The following is a 22,094-nucleotide window of genomic DNA, read 5'->3' on the forward strand; positions in this document are numbered from 1 at the left end:
GAAAAACCAAAAATACGTTTTCCTGTCCTTTCTCTGTGTATCTGTCAAACAAACACTGAAAAAGCCCAAAATATCTACTCTGCTGTGCACCTGCCCAAACTCCCACGTAGAACAGGCTCTAATCAAACAGCTGGCCAGCACAGGTTCAAACTGACACAGGCTGCTGGCAGATCAAGCACTCATTTATTCCTGTAAGCGGCAAAGGGCAGTGCAATCCGTCTTAAAGCTGCCCAACAGACTGCATGCTGTCAGCCTAAAGTCTTACTATTAGTATAAGAGCACTTTTTCCAGTACAGTGATAAAAACAGCACTGCCTTTAATGATGTTATTATTATGTTATTATTATGAATAACATCATTAACAATGTCATGTTTTTCACCGAAACATGGTTGAACAACAGCTGCCCGGACAATGTTATCGAGTTAGCAGGACGCCACACACACCGAGCCGCAGATGCCTCCGGCAAGACCAGAGGTGGAGGTTTGTGCATTTATATTAACAATGCTTGGTGCATGAACTCCACTACTACCGAGAGTCACTGCTCACCTAATGCGGAGTTTTTAATGGTCAAATGCAGACCTTATTATCTCCCCAGAGAACTCACCTCTATCATACTCACTGCCGTGTATATCCCCCCCCCCCCCCCCGACGCTAATGCTAGGTTGGCCATGAAAGAACTTTCTGCAGCCATTAACAAACACCAGAATAAACACCCCGAGGCTGCTTTTATTGTTGCTGGCGACCTCAACCACACCAACATGTCTCCTGCCACACCAGAGGAGACAAGACTTTAGACCATGTGTATTCCAACCTGGCTGGAGCCTACAAAGCCACACCCCTCCCCCACATTGGACAATCGGACCATCTCTCCCTGTTCCTCACACCTCGGTATTCACCACTCATCCAACGTGTGAAACCTGCTGTGAGGACAATTAAAGTGTGGCCAGAGGGGACAGAGGCAGTGCTCCAGGACAGATTTAAAAACACAGACTGGAATATGTTCACCCACACAGACCTGGACCAGTACGCAGGGCCGTGCAGAGAGGTTTAAAGGGGCGGGTGCTCAAAGTTAAAAAGGGGCACATTGAACCAGGCTGAATAACAACAACACACATTCATCAAGAATCTAATATGGGAAGGGCAGGGCTGTGTTGATCTGAGACTGTAGACATTAAAAAGTCCACAGGAGAGATGGTAGCTGATTAAACAAGTGTCATGAGATAATAACAAAATGCAAAGATTGGTGACAGCGCTTAGGCTCTGCCTGTGAATCACTCTTTGCTTCTCTTCTTCCTTCCATCCCATCATTTCATATATCACTCTCCACTTGCTATGTGAGAACAAGGCACAACTTGCTATTGCAATAAACTATAATCTAATTATCCACACCTAACAACTCCAGCATCTAAAATAAAATGATGACAGAAAAATGTTATAGCACTGCCTTTAGTAGCCTCACACAGCTCCTGCTGTTTCCTCCTCATGTCCTTACCAGCCATGTCTGCACAATGTTATATCATGAGTAATATTTTTTTTAAAAATCCATCTAGGAGAGATGGAGGAAGATCTCAGCCTGGGCGTTTACCGTCTTATGTAGTCTGGAAGATGTGTGGATGGTGGGGTGGGTGCAGTTTTCTCTGTGGTGGGGTTGGGTGGACTGTCCAGGGCTCTGTGGAGCCGGAGGGCGCTACTGCACTGGGTCTGATGGGCCTGGGCCCCCCTTCCCTGGCGGGTCGCGGAGGGTGGGAGTACCTACTGGGGTCAGCGGGGGAGCTGGCCCCAGGGAGGGGTTACCTGCCCCTCCCTTCCTTCCCTCCCCATCTCCAGCTGCCTCCCTCTTCCCGCTCCTCCACAACCACCCACACATGCAGGGCCTTGGAGTGGGGGTATGTCACCAGGGTGCAGAGGAGGCTACCCCCCCCCCCCCCCCCCCCTCTGTCCCCTTCTGGCTGCCTCTGCCTCAATTTTATCCCACAACTTAGACATTCACATTATTCACACTCTCATTACACATACATATAGGATCTTGGGGGTGGGCACAATCACGGAGTCCAAATTACCATCAGGGTGTATACCTCACCCCTGGCGTCGTTGCCCACCTCTCAATTTTAAATACACTTAGTCATTGAGGGCTAGCAGGAGGGACTATGCGCTTACCTGCTGCTCTCTGGCAGGTAGCTCCATGCCCTCCTGGGTTTTAAATGCACCTTAGAACACACATGCATCAACACTACAATGAGCGGGTGGAGGGAGGTTTGGAGTCTTCTCTCACCCCCATTCTCTGCGGCCTGCTGGAGCGGGAGGGCTAGTAGGAGGAGTTGGCCGTCCGACTGCGGTCTGGGGTGTGGGGCCTCCCTGCTGCTGCGGAGTCGGGGCGGTCTGCCTCTCCCCACCGCAGGGAAAAGGGTAACACCACCTGGGTCTGGGTGCAATTCCCCCCTCCAGGGGCAAGGGTACCTAGACCCGGTTTGTAGAGTACGCTTGGGGAGTGTGATTGTGTGTACAGCGTCTCTTTATGTCTGTCTCCACGTTGGTTGAGTGTGGAGTGAGTGCATATGAGAGCATGAGGGTGGGAATGGATGTTTGTGTCTGTGTGTGCCTGTATGTCTGTGTCTATATGTCAGGTTGGGTATCAGACGCCACCTCTCTGGGGACATCTCAGGCCCTCCAAGGTTTGGAGGCCTATCTCCCCCTACCACCACTTCCCCTGCCGGTGGCGGACTCCCTCAGGTGTCGGTGTGTTGGTGGTTCTTTGGGTCTGGGGGTGGGCGTCCGGGTACACACCGGCTCACTCCTTGGCGGCCGCTTGTCGGGGCCTGGGGCCTGGGGCCTGGGGCTCGCTCGGGCCCCTTTGGAGGTGGGGTGCCCCCGGCCTCTCGGCCTGGGGCTCGGTCACTCAGGCACAGCTGGGGGCCGGCGGAGCTCACGGGCGCGTCACTGCAACTCCCCCTGACTTCTGCTCCGCGGCTGCTGGGCGAGCCCTCATCTGGGACTCTCCTCAGCTCTTACTGGAACAGTGGCGCGGCTGCCCCTCTGTTGGTCTTCCTTGGTCTCTTGTATTCTGGGGGCCTCTGGATGTCTGGAGTTTTGATCTCCTCCATACCCGCTTCACACCCTGGAGGACGGGGCTGTGGCCCCCCCACACTCCCTAGCAGATCATTACATGGAGAAACCTTTGGAATGCAAGCATGCTGATCCACACAGGTATGCACACATGGGTATTCACAGACGCGGACTAAAGCTTTCTTGGCTGCTGCCTCAAAGCACACTGTGCGCTGTCTATCTTGCGTGCTGCACAATATCGTTTATTACTTAGTAAATACTGATATCTATGACTAGCTAGTTTATTGTGATGGTGCTTTGTTTTCTCTATTATTATGTTGCTCTTTGTTGTTTGCTGTCTCCTCTGTTTGTTTTTTTTGTTTGTTTTTTTTTTTCTCCATACAGGTGACCCAGGAGTTCTTTTTTTTTTCTCTCTCTCTTCCCCCCCCTTCTCACCGTCTCTTCTCCCCTTTGGTTTTCTTTCTTTCTCTCCCCCTCTTTCTCTCATTCATTCCCCCTGTCCTATTTATTAAAAAAAAAAAAAAAAAAAAAAATGACAAAGGATGAACTGAAGCTCTGCCATCACGTAATGTCGCATACTGCTGTTTCTGATGTCATTTAGAAAAAAATAAAAATAAAAAAATAAAAATAAAAATCCATCTAAATAAAACACACACATGCACGCACACACAGTGATATTTTAGACCTTCTTCAGAATACTGTATATACTATGGGCATCACTGTGCTGATCCAGAATCCTTACATATTTATTACTAGAGCTACAATAATAAAGCAATGAGGAGGGGGAAGTAATAAATATGAAATAATGTATTTATGATGATTCCATTTGTTTCACTATCCACTCTGTGCAGGGCAAAGCTTATTACATCTTTAAACTGTAGAGATACAATCATTTTACTGCTGTAAAATCCAAATTTTGTCTTATTTAAAATATAAATCTAATATAATCTGCTTCTTAATGTATGTTCTTTAAAATACAGCGTGTGTTTTTAATATATTAAAATATATTTAATATATTTTAATATATTATAATTATAATAATGCATAATTATGTGGACATGCATATTAGATCGTTTTTTAGTGAAATATAATCCCTCCAGAAAGGCAGGAAAAGCCCTGTAACTTGCTTTAAAACTAAATACGGGGCGACCGTGGCTCAGGGGGTTGGGAATCGCATCTGTAACCGGAAGGTCGCCGGTTCGATCCCTGGGCTTTCTGTCCTGGTCATTGTGTCCTTGGGCAAGACACTTTACCCTACTTGCCTACTAATGTTGGCCAGAGGGGCCGATGGCACGATATGGCAGCCTCGCTTCTGTCAGTCTGCCCCAGGGCAGCTGTGGCTACAACCGTAGCTCAATGGCGTGTCCAGCGGGGTGGCCTGGGGGGGCACAGGCCACCCCCCCAACCAGACTGGCCACCCCAAAGGTAAAACAATAAAATTCAATCAAATATCAAATGTACGATTATGTTTTCACGGTGAAGCTCAGATATCCGAGTGTAAGTGAATGCAGCATCGGCTTCTGCGCTATGCGCATCACGTTAGCAAAGGTAGGAGAGCCAAGCACGAAGGACAACACTGCAGGAAACAATTTTTCGGTGAAAGAAAATGAGGACAGAATAAATGTCCCGGTAAGTAATATTAAGTTTGTTGAGTTTAGTAAACTTCGGTGAAATTAGAATCCCAAGGAAAAAAATAACACTTAAAGAATTTTTGCAACCATCGAATATTTCAGACAGTATGCTACTGAGGGGAGCTAACATAAGAGTTATGAGTTATAAGATGCAGGTCGATGTGTAAAAATAACTCAGTGGTTTGGTGGTGGCTATGGCGGGGCTTCCACAGAGGCCAGCAGGTGGATGAGGGAAGGGGAGGCAGGAGGAGAGCCCCGAGGCGGCCACCAGTCCGAGTGTCAGGTGAACTGAACTTCAGGTAAGAAGTTATGAGCTGCAGTCTATCTGGGTCAGATATAAACTAAGTTTAGGTGGAGTTTATTTTCGTTGTGCTGACTTTTTACTGTCAGTTACAATACCTCATACTGTGTGAGCTAGCATGACAAGTTTATACAGATGTTCGGTTGCTATGATGTTACTGATAGTGAACTTTATTTTATTCATAAGGTTAGTTAGTAGAGTTGCCAACAGCTCCTTAAAAATGGAATGGTCCCTCATTCAGAGAAAATATTACGCGTTTGGTATTGAGCTGAGAAGAGACGCAGTTTGTCCCGGACTTCAGCTAGGATGGAAAAAGACACAAAACTGGAGTTATTCTGTCTTTACGCTGCACAGCTGCCTCTTCTCCTCTCATTCTCTCTCCTCTCTCTCCTGTTGCTACTTCAATCATGAAACTGATCAATGATCAGCTGATCGTCTCTCTTGTTTGTTTATCACCCACTTTGAGCCAGAAAGAGGAAACCAGCAGATGTCGCGCTAAACAGCAGCAGCACGTTTAAGCTTGATCAGCTGTTGTTAGAATTTATTTAGTTAGAATGTTTGCTGGAGCCACAGCTGTAAAGCTGCTGGTCATGATGTCGGTTTGGATATGTGGTGAGAGGGAAACATGAAGATGAAACCAGGAGATGTCCTTACTGAACCATCAGAGCTGAACAGGTGATGGAGAAACAGGTTTACCTTTTAGGTGACAGGAATGAGTTGAAGTTATGAACTGTTTCTGAGAGACAAATAACACCAGGATCCTTTTTTTATGTAGCTGACAGCTGGTAACTGTGCAGGGGCGGGTCTAGCAAAGTGTTGCCAGGGGGCCAGGTAGGGCATTAACAGGGAGAGGAGGGCATAAAGAAATACTTTTCTTTTTTATTCTCATTTAAAATATCTAGCTTTTATTAAATAATTATCTGAATCTTGCGAAGAAAGTTTTTATCTGACGTAAAATGTATAGAAATCATACATATACCAAAAAGACTGTACATCACTGTCACAACAGCATTTGTTTTCATTCAAAGGCTTTATGGCTTTAATACCTGGTGGGCCAGTCTGTAGTGAAAATGCCCAATTTTTTGTCCCAGTCCAGCCCTGCAGGTTAATACTGGCAGTGTCACCATGCCAGCTGACTGCATTTCATCATCAGCCAGTGTTGTTCAAACAACAAATCAAACACCAGTTTGTGAGAAGATTATCTTCTTTTTTTTTTTTTAACAGGCATTGGTTTTGCATTGGAATTGGCTAATTTGCCAATTGTATGTTAAAAATGTTCGTATTTTAATATTCAAAAATGTTTTTGCCCAAAACACGTGCACTACATGTCAGTAAAAATACTATGCAAATATTGATGTCCTTGAATGCTGAATAAACACTGACTGATTGTATCTCTTGTACTTAATCAACACAGTATCTAAACACTTTGCACCGTAGTGGTTAAAATCTCATTCTAATAAGGTTACGGTTATTAGGTTTACAGGGTTATTGAATTATGGTTAACGGTTGGTAGAATTGTTTTTAACATTATCTGCCAATTACATCTGCCACCCTTCTCCAAATCTGTGCCCCTACCTGGCCCCCCCAACAAAAATTTTCTAGACACGCCACTGTACAAATGCACAAAAAGACCCCAAAAAAGAAATCTTTCTACCTTCTGCAAAGTTCATCGCCCCAGAAAAGACAAGTCAAAACAAGTAAAAAAAAATAAATATGACCGATATATCATTTACGTCACTGATACATCCGTAACTGAAATTAACTCAGAACAATTTGTTTATTTTTTTAAATGGTCATTCAGAATCAGAAGATTATTTACGGTGATGTTTTTGGTGGGAGTGAAACAACAATCTACTGATAAAACCAATAAAAATAAGATATGATAATAAGAAATAACCACTGTTGGAAGCCTTATTTACTCTTATGGCCTTAATCATGTGCAGTAATTAAAGTTGAAATGAGAAACTTTGCATTTGAAAGATGCTCTTCTACTGGGCACTCAAAATGCTTTCTTACAACAAGCATCATTCATCCACACCTTCATACATAATGTGCGCACATTTTAAATATAAATTAATATTACTGTAGCAGTATTTTTTTTTTTTTTAAAAAGATAAAATGGCCACATTTAAGAAGGCAGGACCTGCAGTTATTGTCCTTTTCCAGACATTTATCTGGCACTTACTTTGGGGTTTTCTGCAGCTCGTCCTCGGGGCCCTCCAGACACAGAGACAGCAGGTCATAACCCAGGATCTTCTGGGCTATGGTGAACATTTCTTTAATGTTGGGGTATTTCAAAAGTCCTCTGCCCATGCCCACAAACTGGCTGCCCTGACTGGGGAAGAGGAGCACGGAGCAGCCGCTGCTTTTGGGTCTCCGCTGAGGCGCCGCTGCTGGCTCGCTGTTCGGGGGAAAAGCGGGGGCTTCAGCCGGAGGAGGGTAATCTCCAGCCGTGGAACCGGGCTTGTTGGTGGACAGCGTCCTGCTCAGAGAGACCAGCGACCTGACCTTCCCTCTGGAAGATGCCGCCATCCTGACTGCCACTGATGCCAACATGAGCTGTTCCTCATCCAACGACGTGTCTGCAGATGAAATAAGACGCACAGCCCGCCCGGACAAACTGTAATCACCAAAAGAGTCAACTTTGCTTGAACTCAATTCTGATATCTGCTCGGCATGACACCTCACAGGGAGACGAAAACAACCGCCAGAGGAGAAAAGAACAAAATCTTCAGCGAAGGAAGATGATATCTCCAATAAAACTATTTTTGAAGCCATTATGGGACTTGACAAAAAATTTGAAGCACAACTGGAGGATATCAAGGAACAAAACAGACAAAGTGCAGCTATGGTTGCCAGCTTGGCTAAGGCTGTAGAGTTTAACGCTGCAGAGATAGCTGATTGCAAACTGAAAGTTGTTAAACTGGCAAATGCGAATGAACTGCTGCTTAAAGAAAACGAAGACTTGAAAAGAAGAGTGAGAGAACAAGAGCGCTACCGAATGAGGTGGTGCCTAAAACTGAAAGGGGTGAAGGAAGACAAAGACGAAAACATTAGAGTGAAGGTTTTGCAAACGCTTCAGAAGATTGCCCCTGACTTGAACTTAGAAGAGGCTGTTGATATTGTCCACCGCTTAGGGAAACAAGTTGATGGCAGAAACAGAAACATCATTATTCTATTCACACAGAGGCGAATTAAAGAAGAATTGTGGAGGCGCACCAAAGATTCTTCAACCTGCAAGCAAGAAGGCATCAGCTTCACAGAGATGTTGCCGCAGGAGGACATACAAGATCGACAGCGCCTATGGCCTCTGGTGGAGGAAGAAAGACGTGCAAAACTACAAATATCTGTAGTTTCCACTCCGTATATTTTCAAAACAAACTCGTTACTTTGGGTTTAACGCATTTGGGGGAAGTTAATATTTCACGTCACTGCAGGCCTTCAAACAATGAGATTTGAGCCTAAACAGTGAAAGGCAGTCGCGTTTTAATCAGTAGAGGATGTCGCATAAAAAGAGATGAAAGAACAAACCATGTACTGTAGTTTTGATTTATTTATTTTTAGCACAACACCAGAACAACCCCACGTGCCCATAATTTGCGGTACTTCAGAAAAAAAGGAGTGAACATAAAAGGGAGTAAAATGTTGTGTCAGGTAATTTCAAATGCAGCATTTCTATCACCTCAACAAACACTAACTGTGTCACAGTGTGTTGCTATCTAAAGCTCTACTTGCTGTATTTCACAGGAAGAGAAAGAATGAGAGCTAACTTCACTCAGAGATATAGAAAGAAAGAGAAAGAAACCAGGCTGTATTTAAAGGTAAGGACTGCTTAGTGATATTTGATAAAATGTAGTTGTATTTTAACAGGGACATAAAGTGCTTGTCTTACTCCCTTCTTCTAGCTCGAAATTACTTGCCAAGTGGTAAGGACCGTTCATGGTCACACGGTGAGAACATTGGTGTTGACTATGAAGAGATAGGGTCAGACAGGGGAGGGGCCAGTCAGATTTATCAACTCAACCTCCTTAAAGCATGGAGAGAGGCTGAAACCAATCTCTGGTGAGCCCGGTTAAGGAAAGAGATGAGTTGGTGCCTGAGATGCCAAATTCCAACATCCTCATTCCCGCCATTGAGATAACACTCTCACACAGGCCCAGAGAGCAGATGTTGCTGCATTGCAGATGTGTTATACCCCCTGCCCAGCCGAATGACTCTCAAAAAGAAAATTTTGCAGAAAATCAATGTGATCGCTTGGATCACTGGAATTATCATCTCGATATCTCTTGTCCTTCTTTCATTTCAGACGTCTTGAAAACAAGTTTTAACAAAGTCCTGGAGAAGTGCCCAATGCTGGAGGACCTCCTGCTTTACCCCTGGCTCAGATAAACTCCTCTCTGACACAAACACACACGCATACTGAATTCACATCTTGCCATACAAATGTGATACAGTAACCAACTTTCTTTCTTTCTGAAAAAAAGAAAATTGGGAGATTCAAAAATTTCCTCACAGTAATGTTTGCATCAGTCTATCAGACGAATCCCCTCCAAGTCCAATATTTACATCAGTTACAGTGATAATGCTTGGTGTCTACTTTCAGCCACCGCAGTAGAATGCCAGGAATGAATCTCATTGAAATTGTAGTTGCATTTGCTATTTCATTTAATTGTCATGGATGATACACAGATAACCCAACAGCAAACAGAGGAAAACAATGGGCTTAAATACACAGAGGGATAAATGAGGGAATAAGACACAGGATGAGAGCACAGCTGCGAGAAATCACAAACAACAAGACCATGGGGAAGGAAAACTGAAAACACTAACATAGTCTAAGGAGCTCAGAAAGAAAACGTCTGGACTTCTTTAAGTTGCTTGAAGACGTTCAAGCAAAGTTTAAGTTCTTTTCATCCGAGAAGGTGAAACATCTTCAAGCAACTTCAAGTCCAGACGCTTTCTTTCCAAACTCCTTAGACTACGATGACCTAGATGACTGAGAACCTTCACAGACATGAAAACACTAACACAGCACACATGACTATCAAAGTAAAACAGCAAACAAGAGACTTTTACAAAGACACAGAGTTGACACAGAGACATGACTGACTGGGGAGAAATTGGGGAACATGGAAACAAGAGTGACTAGACATGACACGTGGGACACAGGGGCAAGGCAAAGTAACAGAAACCTAAAGCCTAAGAATATAACACAAGAAGAAAACAATAAAGAGAACCAAAAACATACATAAGAATAATCAATGAATATAAATGAACAAACACAAAACACTGGGTCACAGACTCACTACCATGACAGTTAAATGTACATAATAAATACTTTAAATCAGATGACAATGTAGCTGACACTGTGTTTATTATAATGTGTGTGGTCAACCACAAATCTTCATACTGTCATCCATAGATGAGGTCTTTATACAAATGATGAAAGATAATGAAAGAAACTGTTTAATTGATATGAAATGATTGAATTATATGAAATATTATGGCTTTGTCTGCCAGTGTTTTTCTGTAAACTACTTTGAACTACTGGCAGTCAGTGAAGTCACTGAAAGGCAAGATTCTATGTTGTGTTGCCGTAGTTTCCAGAGTTTACTTATAAAGCTCACTTACAGAATTCAGTTAGAAAAGTCAAGCATTTGAAGGGTGCACATTTGAAGGAGTATTAACTCAATCTTAGCTCATTACGGTTTACATTTTCGATTTTAAAGGGTCTCCGAAATTACAATGAAAAAGGAAACAAGAAAAATTGCCACTCCAGCCGATAAGAAAGATTCGGGAGATCAAGGTAAGTAAAATAATAAAATCAAATCCTGGTAAAATCCAAATCCTAGAAATGTTGACACTGTGTGAATCATTTTTGGAGCAATTGAATCATATGTTTAATTGAAAATAGCTTTAATACAAGATGTCTAATCAAAGAAAGGTTACCGGTCTTTTGGTAAAATAATGTAATAAGTTTATTCTTGGACTCAACAGTAAAAACAGACCAACAAGTGCCATCAAGATCTAAGACTTAGTAAACCTAGTATCAACTCGCACTGATCAGTTTTTTTTTTTTCATCCCAAGATTAAACTTGTGATCATTTAAGCAAAAGCAATTTCAAATTCTTTGCCATCAAACTGCTTCCAGTCTTGATGTCGGGGACTCTTTTTCACCACTGTGTTGTTGTCGTTTATAGATCGTAAGAGCAGGACTGCTAAAAGAAAGGCCAGTCCTGAAAAGAAGACCCCAATGAAAAGGAGGAGGGTCGCTGAGCAGGCTGGTCCTTCCACCAGCTCAGATGTGGTCAAAGGAGTGAAGCGCAAGGTTGTGCAAGATGAAGAGGACACAACAAAGAAAGCAAAGAGGGCTAAACTTCTTGACCATATGAGCGGTGACAAGGAGCAAGCATCCTCCTCGTTGGACTCTGGTAAAGGTAGGCTAATTAGTTGAATAAGGGGGTAGATTAAGTGTGGTTGCTAGGTTTAAGATATTGGTGTTTAGTGTTTGTGTCTATCATCCAGTGAGCTGATGTGCTTTTGGTGTTTTCCACATCTCCAGACTTGAACAACAAACAGGTGTGCGCAAAAAATGGCAAAAGAAAGGCCACGGGAGACGATAGAGAGTCACCCAAGAAAAAAAAAAGGAATGTGGACCAGGACAAAAAATCAGTGGCAGACCAAAAACGTAAGTAGCAAGCAGCTTGGGTTTTATATTCAGGGGAAGGGCAAAAGGAACATTTAGGCTACAGAGGAGAGTAATTTGTGTCACAGCTGTAATAAAACAAGATTTGCTGTTTTGTCTGTTCAGGTGAATTCCAAGCCAGATATGTGGAGGAGCACCAGCTCGGAGAAGGAGGCTGCGGAGCAGTGTTTTCTGGCTACCGGATAGAAGATCGTTTTCCAGTAAGTGTTCAGATGATGGTAGTAAGACAGGCAGTAACGCAGATAATGGATAATATCGTAAACTGAGACGTCTGCTGTGTTTCCACCTTTCATTATGTCATACTGAGGAAATGCTCACCAATGCTCTGTGTCTTCTAGGTTGCCATCAAACACATTCCCAAAAATAAAGTCTACTGCAAAGTGGCGGTAAGCGTCCAACACTTGAATTAGTTTTACATTACTGGATTGAATGCGGCGTTCCTCATCATCCACTTTGTTGTAATATTTCAGGATGAAAGCGGGAAGATGCTCTCGGTGGAAGTGGCCATTATGGTTAAACTTGCAGGTGAAGCAGAAGGGTCAGTGGGAATATCAGCACCTGTGTCCTTGCTGGAGTGGTTCGACCTTGGCAAAGAGCTGATCCTGGTGCTGGAGAGACCTGTCCCCGCTGTGGACCTGCAAAAATACAAAGCAGAATATGGAAGAACCTTACCAGAGGACAAGGCCAAGGTAGGTTGACTGGGAGAGCCTTAGACTGTACAGCATTCAATCAAGGCAGAAAAGCATTAACTCATTATTGTGTTTTTCATCTTTTCCAGGTCATTCTGAAGCAACTCGTTGATGCTGTAAAGGAACTTGAGGATAAACACATCTTTCATCGGGACATCAAGGGAGAAAACATTCTGATTGAGACCGGCTCCGATGTGCCTCGAGTTCGCATCATTGACTTTGGACTGAGCTGCTTTGTTAAACAGCGATCTCTGTATCGCGTCTTCTATGGTAACATATTCTGCTCCTGCTTTTCACAGATGTAACAATTTGTGTCTTTTGTTTTAGAAGAAATTGTAATTGTGTCTGTTTGTTAGGCACTCCTCTTCACACCCCTCCCGAGTGGTACAGGAGGAGCTGCTACAGGTGTGGACCCACCACGGTGTGGCAAATGGGAGTGGTGTTGTATGAAGCGCTTCATGCACGGCACTTTAGTACCGAGAGGTTCCTCGCAAAGAAACTGAGCATCAAAAAGCGTCTGTCCACAGGTAAGAAAACTTCACACTTCCAGATTCACTGATGCCTTGGATCACTAGAACTATCATCTTCATCTTTTTGATCTTTTCTTTCTTTCAAGAATGCCAGAATTTCTTGGAGGCATGTTTAACTATAGCCCCGGAGAAGCGCCCAACACTGGAGGAGCTCCAGCTTCACCCCTGGCTAAGATAACACACACAAACACACAATTCACACCTTATCATATAAGTGTGATACATTGTGGTAACCTCCTTTCTTTTTTCTGTTGGACAGGAATGGGTCAATCTTAAAAAATAAATAAATAAAAAATTAGCTTTTTCGGACTTCCTGTAACCCCCCCAGCCATCCCAGGAAAGGGGATCTCTCTTTGAATGGGCTTTCCCGAGGTTTCTTCCCATCGATCTGGCCCCCTGGGGAGTTTTTCCTCGTCTTCATAGAGAGCTTGGGCCGGGTCAGGAGCTCCATCAAAACTGTCTTTATTTAATGACATTAAAGTCATCAAATAAAGATGTGTTTTACTTAAAGTAAAATTGGATCAAAATAAAACTTGTTTAATTCATCTTTGCTGAGGATTCTCCTTCATTACTATTTTGTTTTGTTTTGTTTTTTTTTACCCATGGTGCATTTTGACAAATAAGAAAACTGAATCAGGTTAAAGTGTGCACAAAGACAGTCACACTGCAAATGATCTGAAGACTTGCATCTGTTGCTCTAACCCCCAACTAGTTTAGACAGATTTCCTGGTTCTACCAGAGGTTTTTTCCTTCAAGAAGGGAGTTCTTCCTTCCCACTGTTGCTGAGTGTTTGCTCATAGTGGGTTGTAAAAGCATAAAAGTTAATAAGAGGCATTCATAGCAGAGTTATCACAGAGGGAACTATATAGCTTAAATTAGGACGAATTATAACTTCATTATGTATAAAAGCTTCTGTGGATAATTACTCCTATTTGTAACTTTACACAAGAGAAAGTTTGCTGTCACACTATTTATAACAGGTTGGGTTTTGTCCTCTGAGTTGAGCCTTTGGTTGCAGTTTATTGAAGAATTTCCTCTAAAGTAGCTGTTGATAAAGATTTAAAGTCCTGTTTATATACAGAAATATGCTTTAGTTCATGTTTTTTACATGTCTGCCTCAGTGGATCAGTAGAAGATCTGGCACAGGAAACTAGATGATGAAAAAAGGGTACGAATACACATATATATCTATATCTATATAGATACAGATATATAAACACACACACACACAGGTTGCAACGTAGTATTTTCATTTTTTCTTAGCATTTCTTTAACGCCTTGGTGCAAAACATTTCTTATTTGGTAAGCTTGTTAACACATTTTAGTTCAGTTTTGCTGAAAGTTATAGCATGCATCAAGTAAGAAGCAATTGGTTTTTAAAAAGCATATACATTCCCCAAAACATTTTTATTATGTGCATTTTGGAGAATAAAAGATTGTACACAATTTCCCTTTTTAAAGTAAAAAGATTATTAAGTCTAATTCTTACTTATTCAGTAGATTAAAGTATTGAAACATCATTATTCATAAAATATGCACATTACAAAATTAAAGTTATTCAAAAACTACTCAAGTACTTACTCCAATACTCACATTATTCAAGTAAATTTAATTTTTGCCAATGTAATGTCACATAAAATCTTAATCTGAATAAGGGATTTGAACCCCACTGTCACGGCCAGGGGATCAGCAGGCCGCTGACTAGTAGTGTTCTCTCTCTCTCTCTCTCGCCAGGGCGGAACTCATGGTGGGTTCACGCCCTCGGCCCACGCCCCTCTGAGGAGGAAACACCTGGGCCTCATCAGTGCAGCCAGCATTTAAGCCAGGGAGTGGCTTCTACTCATCACTGGATCGTTGTGTGTGACTCGCGTCAGTGCAGCCCGGCTCTGAGCAAGTTCTCTTTTGCTTCCCTGTGCAAAACCTCTAACGTGTGTTTCCTTCTGTACATAGATCCCCTGGACCCGACTCTGCATCCCCCGAGCGGTGTTTGGAGAGAGAGTCAGAAGAGGAGCAAGTGTCTTTTCCCTACCTGGATTTCCCCAGAGCCTTTTCCCTGTCACCGCTTTGTATATAGCACTATCCCCTGCACTGTTTGTATATACACCTGGTGGAACTGTAATAAATACAGACTGTGCCTCTGAGTCCTGCGTGTGAGTCCTCAAGCGAACCGTGACACCCACACAGATGAGAGCTTAGCAGTGAAGCTCTCTCTTAAAATTTGAGTTATAAAGTCAGAAGTTATCACTGACAGAGATCCATGTTCTTTTAACATAAGAAAGAATATTTGCTGAAATTGACATTAATCCAAGCCCTTAAAACGCCATTTTGGATTAAGCATTTCCTTTTAGAAAAGTCTTCAATGAGCAGGAAGCTCCAGTACTGAAAAAAGAAGCCAACATCATCTGCTAAACGTGCTAAAAGTAAGTAAGTAGACTCCTATGATCAAAACACATACAGTATAAAAGTTATAGGTTACAGATCTGAAAAGTAAAACAAATGTCAAAGTGCAAAAAGACTTATGGTCCCATAGAAGTCTATTCCATTTGCCTGGAATTAGGTGAACACCTTTGTGACAAATTTAATGGCTCAGTCATTTGTTTCATGTCATATTTAATAAAAGACTGACATGGTGGCATGTGGAATTGTCCATTTTGCACATATTTGGTCATTCTAAGCGTCAGAAGGGGAAAGATCATTCTGGGAATGCCTACTGGCGAAGGATGTGTGACTGACAAGTCCAGTGTGTGAAGTTTAACTACAGTCTAAGGAGCTTGGAAAGAAAAGCATCTGGACTTCTTTAAGTTTCTTGAAGATGTTTCACTTCTCATCTGAGAAGCTTCTTCAGTTCAGAATTTCTTCAGAGAACTGAAGAAGCTTCTTGAATGAGAGGTGAAATGCTCTTCAAGAAACTTAAAGAAGTCCAGATGCTTTTCTTTCCAAGCTCCTTAGACTACGATGACCTGAACGACTGAGAACCTTCACAGACAGTTCTTCCCTTCATTCATCATGCCTGATTTCAAAACACCAAGATGAAAACACTCATCTTGAGTCTTCATGGGACTATGGTGAGATCAGTTATGCCTCTTATGATGCTGTCCCAGACTTCAAAGCAGTATAAAACATGTTTGCAGCCTGTAACAACTGTGCATGCGCTTATTTTTCGTTTTAAGATTTCCGTGTTTAAATCATAATAAGATTTATTTTTAATTTTAATTAACTTGAGGTGAGTCAGATTCTTTCATTCAAGTCACTGAATGAATCTCTTGACATGTTTGGGGGTAGGTGCCTTTTGTAGCATTTTAATGCAATTATCTGACAGATTATATGGTCTACACCATAGGTGTCAAACTCTGGCCAAATTTGGCCCGCAACCTAATTACATTTGGCCCGCGAAGCCATACCAAATTACTATTAGAGCTGGCCTACTGGTATTATACAGCTAATATATATATTGTTTAGTATTAAGCTTTGCTTGTTCCATATTCAGTTTTTCAGCAAAATGTGTTTGAGTCCATAAGAAAAGGTTCATTCTTATATCTGGAGGAATAAATATATTTCAATAAATATTAAAGTTAGCCCGCGACTTTGATCCAGTTTTGAATTTTGGCCCACTGTGTATTTGAGTTTGACACCCCTGGTCTACACTGTTATTAACTATACTAACACTCTGTTCCAGAAGTCTGTGCTGCAAAGAGGCAAAGTGAATACCGCACCTGCAGGAGTAATGGGGGTCATCAGTCGGTTCAGCTGGATGTTCCAGTGCCGTACCTGTTGACTGGCATTCCTCAGCCTCTCCTGAACCTCCTGGAAACAAAAATCATGCAGGCATCTTCATCAGTGTTGTTTTAGAAGAGCACTAAATAAGATGCTGCTCACAAAGCCAGTCAAAACAAACTTGTTCACCTCCAGACGCTGGTGACTTCTTTGGCGAGATGCCTGCAGATCCTGGAGCTCCTGAGAGGCAGAGTTGAGGGCTGAGGGGGTGTCCTCATCGGGACTGCCATCTGACAGCTCCTGTATGGGGCTGAGGTTTTGCATTGTACGTTGCTGCTCCTGGAGGAGCTGGAAATGTTTCCTCTTTTCATCTTCAGCCTGCAGCAACCTGAAGGAGGGGAAAAAGGGAAGAAGCAACTGAAAATGTTAATACTTCTCATGGATATCTCAGATCTCCATCACAAATAAAATAATAAAGGGCCATAATAAGAGTTAGAAATCCATTGTTACCGCTCAAGCTCCAGTCTGGCCCTCTCCTCCTCCAGCCGAGCCTGGATCTCCATATTAAGGGCAACTTCCAGCTGCTGCTGTGTCAGCTCCAGCTCCCTGATCCTCTTCTTCTGTTGTTCAGCCTCCTTTTCCTTCACCTGCATCTCAGCCTGCATGCTGTCTTTTATCTATGCACACACACACACACAGCTACATAAACAGATGCACCAACAGAGCGGTATAAACTGACCTATTCCTGAATTACCTTTTCCTGGACTGTCATAACCATTTTTCCAAATCATTAAAGACTAGGTGTGAATTTTATAATGACAGTCAACATTTTGCTGGAGTTCTCAAAGATCAAAGTCAAGGAGAAAAGACTCTGTACATAATTGGTGTCAAGTGGAAAACTTTTTTTTTTACCATCACAGCCTCTTTCAGCTGTCTTTCCAGTTCCAGCTGCACCTCCCTCTGCTTCCTCCGCTCTCTCTCCTCTGCCTCCCTTCGGCGAGTTTCCAGTTCCCGTGCATGCTGTGAAACAGATGAAAGAGACATTGTTTGCTTTGTGTTTTCACCTCTATCCAGCAGGTGACACTAGGCCATCAGCTTAGAGGTTCAACGTATTGTGCTTTCAGCGGTGCTCTTCTTGATAACTTGGTTGAAGTAAGTGGGTATTTGAGTTCATGTTGCTTTCCTTACAGCTGTAAGTAATCTGCTCATTCCGCTTTTGATCTTTGGCACCAACAAGTGATGTTTTCCCAGAGAAGTGCTGCTCACAGGAGATTTCCTCCATTTCAGACCATTTTCTATAAACCGGTTAGATGGTTGTACAGTTTCTGAAATACTCAGACAAGCCTGTCCGACACAAACAACAATGCATGTTCAAAGTCATTTAAATCCCCTTTGACCTTCAGCAGGTCATCTTATTAATGTATACATGCCTAAATGCACTGAGCTGCTGCTATGTGATAGGCTGATTAGGTATTTGACCTAATGAGCAGCTCAACAGGTGTATCTAACAAAAATTTGGCCAGTGAGTGTACAGTGGGGCAAAAAAGTATTTAGTTAGCCACCGATTGTGCAAGTTCCCCCACTTAACATAAGAGTTATGAGTTATAAGATGCAGGTCGATGTGTAAAAATAACTCAGTGGTTTGGTGGTGGCTATGGCGGGGCTTCCACAGAGGCCAGCAGGTGGATGAGGGAAGGGGAAGCAGGAGGAGAGCCCCGAGGCGGCCACCAGTCCGAGTGTCAGGTGAACTGAACTTCAGGTAAGAAGTTATGAGCTGCAGTCTATCTGGGTCAGATATAAACCAAGTTTAGGTGGAGTTTATTTTCGTTGTGCTGACTTTTTACAGTCAGTTACAATACCTCATACTGTGTGAGCTAGCATGACAAGTTTATACAGATGTTCGGTTGCTATGATGTTACTGATAGTGAACTTTATTTTATTCATAAGGTTAGTTAGTAGAGTTGCCAACAGCTCCTTAAAAATGGAATGGTCCCTCATTCATAGAAAATATTACGGGTTTGGTATTGAGCTGAGAAGAGACGCAGTTTGTCCCGGACTTCAGCTAGGATGGAAAAAGACACAAAACTGGATTTATTCTGTCTTTACGCTGCACAGCTGCCTCTTCTCCTCTCATTCTCTCTCCTCTCTCTCCTGTTGCTACTTCAATCATGAAACTGATCAATGATCAGCTGATCGTCTCTCTTGTTTATTTATCGCCCACTTTGAGCCAGAAAGAGGAAACCAGCAGATGTCGCGCTAAACAGCAGCAGCACGTTTAAGCTTGATCAGCTGTTGTTAGAATTTATTTAGTTAGAATGTTTGCTGGAGCCACAGCTGTAAAGCTGCTGGTCATGATGTCGGTTTGGATATGTGGTGAGAGGGAAACATGAAGATGAAACCAGGAGATGTCCTTACTGAACCATCAGAGCTGAACAGGTGATGGAGAAACAGGTTTACCTTTTAGGTGACAGGAATGAGTTGAAGTTATGAACTGTTTCTGAGAGACAAATAACACCAGGATCCTTTTTTTATGTAGCTGACAGCTGGTAACTGTGCAGGGGCGGGTCTAGCAAAGTGTTGCCAGGGGGGCAGGTAGGGCATTAACAGGGAGAGGAGGGCATAAAGAAATACTTTTCTTTTTTATTCTCATTTAAAATATCTCGCTTTTATTAAATAATTATCTGAATCTTGCGAAGAAAGTTTTTATCTGACGTAAAATGTATAGAAATCATACATATACCAAAAAGACTGTACATCACTGTCACAACAGCATTTGTTTTCATTCAAAGGCTTTATGGCTTTAATACCTGGTGGGCCAATCTGTAGTGAAAATGCCCAATTTTTTGTCCCAGTCCAGCCCTGCAGGTTAATACTGGCAGTGTCACCATGCCAGCTGACTGCATTTCATCATCAGCCAGTGTTGTTCTCAATATTACCAAAGTAAGGCAGCATATAAAGTATTTACTTGCTTTCAGGTTTTATTCAAATGTTAGTCTTTTCAGTTGTTTCTCCACTTTTTTCCTGTTTCAAAATCAAACACCAGTTTGTGAGAAGATTATCTTCTTTCTTTTTTTAACAGGCATTGGTTTTGCATTGGAATTGGCTAATTTGCCAATTGTATGTTAAAAATGTTCGTATTTTAATATTCAAAAATGTTTTTGCCCAAAACACATGTGCACTACATGTCAGTAAAATACTATGCAAATATTGATGTCCTTGAATGCTGAATAAACACTGACTGATTGTATCTCTTGTACTTAATCAACACAGTATCTAAACACTTTGCACCGTAGTGGTTAAAATCTCATTCTAATAAGGTTACGGTTATTAGGTTTACAGGGTTATTGAATTATGGTTAACGGTTGGTAGAATTGTTTTTAACATTATCTGCCAATTACATCTGCCACCCTTCTCCAAATCTGTGCCCCTACCTGGCCCCCCCAACAAAAATTTTCTAGACACGCCACTGTACAAATGCACAAAAAGACCCCAAAAAAGAAATCTTTCTACCTTCTGCAAAGTTCATCGCCCCAGAAAAGACAAGTCAAAACAAGTAAAAAAAAATAAAAATGTAACAGCCTCCCGATTATGACCGATATATCATTTACGTCACTGATACATCCGTAACTGAAATTAACTCAGAACAATTTGTTTATTTTTTTAAATGGTCATTCAGAATCAGAAGATTATTTACGGTGATGTTTTTGGTGGGAGTGAAACAACAATCTACTGATAAAACCAATAAAAATAAGATATGATAATAAGAAATAACCACTGTTGGAAGCCTTATTTACTCTTATGGCCTTAATCATGTGCAGTAATTAAAGTTGAAATGAGAAACTTTGCATTTGAAAGATGCTCTTCTACTGGGCACTCAAAATGCTTTCTTACAACAAGCATCATTCATCCACACCTTCATACATAATGTGCGCACATTTTAAATATAAATTAATATTACTGTAGCAGTATTTTTTTTTTTTTTTAAAAAAGATAAAATGGCCACATTTAAGAAGGCAGGACCTGCAGTTATTGTCCTTTTCCAGACATTTATCTGGCACTTACTTTGGGGTTTTCTGCAGCTCGTCCTCGGGGCCCTCCAGACACAGAGACAGCAGGTCATAACCCAGGATCTTCTGGGCTATGGTGAACATTTCTTTAATGTTGGGGTATTTCAAAAGTCCTCTGCCCATGCCCACAAACTGGCTGCCCTGACTGGGGAAGAGGAGCACGGAGCAGCCGCTGCTTTTGGGTCTCCGCTGAGGCGCCGCTGCTGGCTCGCTGTTCGGGGGAAAAGCGGGGGCTTCAGCCGGAGGAGGGTAATCTCCAGCCGTGGAACCGGGCTTGTTGGTGGACAGCGTCCTGCTCAGAGAGACCAGCGACCTGACCTTCCCTCTGGAAGATGCCGCCATCCTGACTGCCACTGATGCCAACATGAGCTGTTCCTCATCCAACGACGTGTCTGCAGATGAAATAAGACGCACAGCCCGCCCGGACAAACTGTAATCACCAAAAGAGTCAACTTTGCTTGAACTCAATTCTGATATCTGCTCGGCATGACACCTCACAGGGAGACGAAAGGTTGATGATATCTCCAATAAAACTATTTTTGAAGCCATTATGGGACTTGACAAAAAATTTGAAGCACAACTGGAGGATATCAAGGAACAAAACAGACAAAGTGCAGCTATGGTTGCCAGCTTGGCTAAGGCTGTAGAGTTTAACGCTGCAGAGATAGCTGATTGCAAACTGAAAGTTGTTAAACTGGCAAATGCGAATGAACTGCTGCTTAAAGAAAACGAAGACTTGAAAAGAAGAGTGAGAGAACAAGAGCGCTACCGAATGAGGTGGTGCCTAAAACTGAAAGGGGTGAAGGAAGACAAAGACGAAAACATTAGAGTGAAGGTTTTGCAAACGCTTCAGAAGATTGCCCCTGACTTGAACTTAGAAGAGGCTGTTGATATTGTCCACCGCTTAGGGAAACAAGTTGATGGCAGAAACAGAAACATCATTATTCTATTCACACAGAGGCGAATTAAAGAAGAATTGTGGAGGCGCACCAAAGATTCTTCAACCTGCAAGCAAGAAGGCATCAGCTTCACAGAGATGTTGCCGCAGGAGGACATACAAGATCGACAGCGCCTATGGCCTCTGGTGGAGGAAGAAAGACGTGCAAAACTACAAATATCTGTAGTTTCCACTCCGTATATTTTCAAAACAAACTCGTTACTTTGGGTTTAACGCATTTGGGGGAAGTTAATATTTCACGTCACTGCAGGCCTTCAAACAATGAGATTTGAGCCTAAACAGTGAAAGGCAGTTGCGTTTTAATCAGTAGAGGATGTCGCATAAAAAGAGATGAAAGAACAAACCATGTACTGTAGTTTTGATTTATTTATTTTTAGCACAACACCAGAACAACCCCACGTGCCCATAATTTGCGGTACTTCAGAAAAAAAGGAG

General features: G+C 42.5%; 2 protein-coding genes and 1 long non-coding RNA gene across 4 annotated transcripts; 2 read left to right on the forward strand and 1 right to left on the reverse strand.

Annotated features, from left to right (window-relative positions):
- Positions 1 to 4,478: 4,478 nt before the first annotated feature.
- On the forward strand, positions 4,479 to 9,854 carry LOC147309411 (uncharacterized). The gene is made up of 4 exons (XR_015125751.1): positions 4,479 to 4,692; positions 4,907 to 4,993; positions 8,743 to 8,816; positions 9,302 to 9,854. It is a non-coding gene; the product is annotated as an uncharacterized LOC147309411 (long non-coding RNA).
- Positions 9,855 to 9,871: 17 nt separating this feature from the next.
- On the forward strand, positions 9,872 to 15,053 carry LOC147309412 (serine/threonine-protein kinase pim-3-like). Of its 2 annotated transcripts, XM_086269506.1 has the most exons (10): positions 9,872 to 10,801; positions 11,196 to 11,432; positions 11,558 to 11,683; positions 11,807 to 11,901; positions 12,040 to 12,087; positions 12,172 to 12,390; positions 12,480 to 12,660; positions 12,747 to 12,917; positions 13,007 to 14,789; positions 14,871 to 15,053. In XM_086269506.1, the coding sequence occupies exons 1-9, from the start codon at positions 10,741 to 10,743 to the stop codon at positions 13,096 to 13,098; spliced, it is 1,230 nt and encodes a 409-aa protein (XP_086125632.1). In that variant the 5' UTR covers positions 9,872 to 10,740; the 3' UTR covers positions 13,099 to 14,789; positions 14,871 to 15,053. The 2 variants fall into 2 exon arrangements, with proteins under 2 accessions (XP_086125632.1, XP_086125631.1); XM_086269505.1 differs by lacking the exons at positions 9,872 to 10,801; positions 11,196 to 11,432; positions 11,558 to 11,683; positions 11,807 to 11,901; positions 12,040 to 12,087 and having other exon boundaries at positions 12,155 to 12,390; positions 13,007 to 14,088; positions 14,655 to 14,789; positions 14,871 to 15,052.
- A 1,521-nt stretch (positions 15,054 to 16,574) lies between these two features.
- On the reverse strand, positions 16,575 to 17,678 carry LOC147309413 (uncharacterized). The gene is made up of 4 exons (XM_086269860.1): positions 17,547 to 17,678; positions 17,145 to 17,311; positions 16,824 to 17,022; positions 16,575 to 16,724 (listed from the first exon to the last, which is right to left on the reverse strand). Exons 1-4 carry the CDS (start codon positions 17,676 to 17,678, stop codon positions 16,575 to 16,577), a joined length of 648 nt encoding a protein of 215 aa, XP_086125986.1.
- Positions 17,679 to 22,094: the final 4,416 nt, after the last annotated feature.

Source organism: Aulonocara sp. 'chitande type north' Nkhata Bay, linkage group LG17, assembly GCF_057382095.1.
Source record: "Aulonocara sp. 'chitande type north' Nkhata Bay isolate Kocher_YH1m ecotype deep benthic linkage group LG17, A_spYH_male_GT1.1, whole genome shotgun sequence".
Lineage (NCBI taxonomy): Eukaryota > Metazoa > Chordata > Actinopteri > Cichliformes > Cichlidae > Aulonocara > Aulonocara sp. 'chitande type north' Nkhata Bay.

Excerpts from the sequence above, each read along its gene's own strand:
- LOC147309412 (XM_086269506.1), top strand. The coding sequence starts at position 10,741 with ATGAAAAAGGAAACAAGAAAAATTGCCACTCCAGCCGATAAGAAAGAT. Across the intron at positions 11,684-11,806 it reads ATCAGTGGCAGACCAAAAAC|GTGAATTCCAAGCCAGATAT; the intron begins GTAAGTAGCAAG and ends TTGTCTGTTCAG. Across the intron at positions 12,661-12,746 it reads TCTGTATCGCGTCTTCTATG|GCACTCCTCTTCACACCCCT; the intron begins GTAACATATTCT and ends TCTGTTTGTTAG.
- LOC147309413 (XM_086269860.1), bottom strand. The coding sequence starts at position 17,678 with ATGTCTCTTTCATCTGTTTCACAGCATGCACGGGAACTGGAAACTCGC. Across the intron at positions 17,023-17,144 it reads GCCAGACTGGAGCTTGAGCG|GTTGCTGCAGGCTGAAGATG; the intron begins GTAACAATGGAT and ends CCCCTCCTTCAG. Across the intron at positions 16,725-16,823 it reads GAAGTCACCAGCGTCTGGAG|GAGGTTCAGGAGAGGCTGAG; the intron begins GTGAACAAGTTT and ends TTTTGTTTCCAG.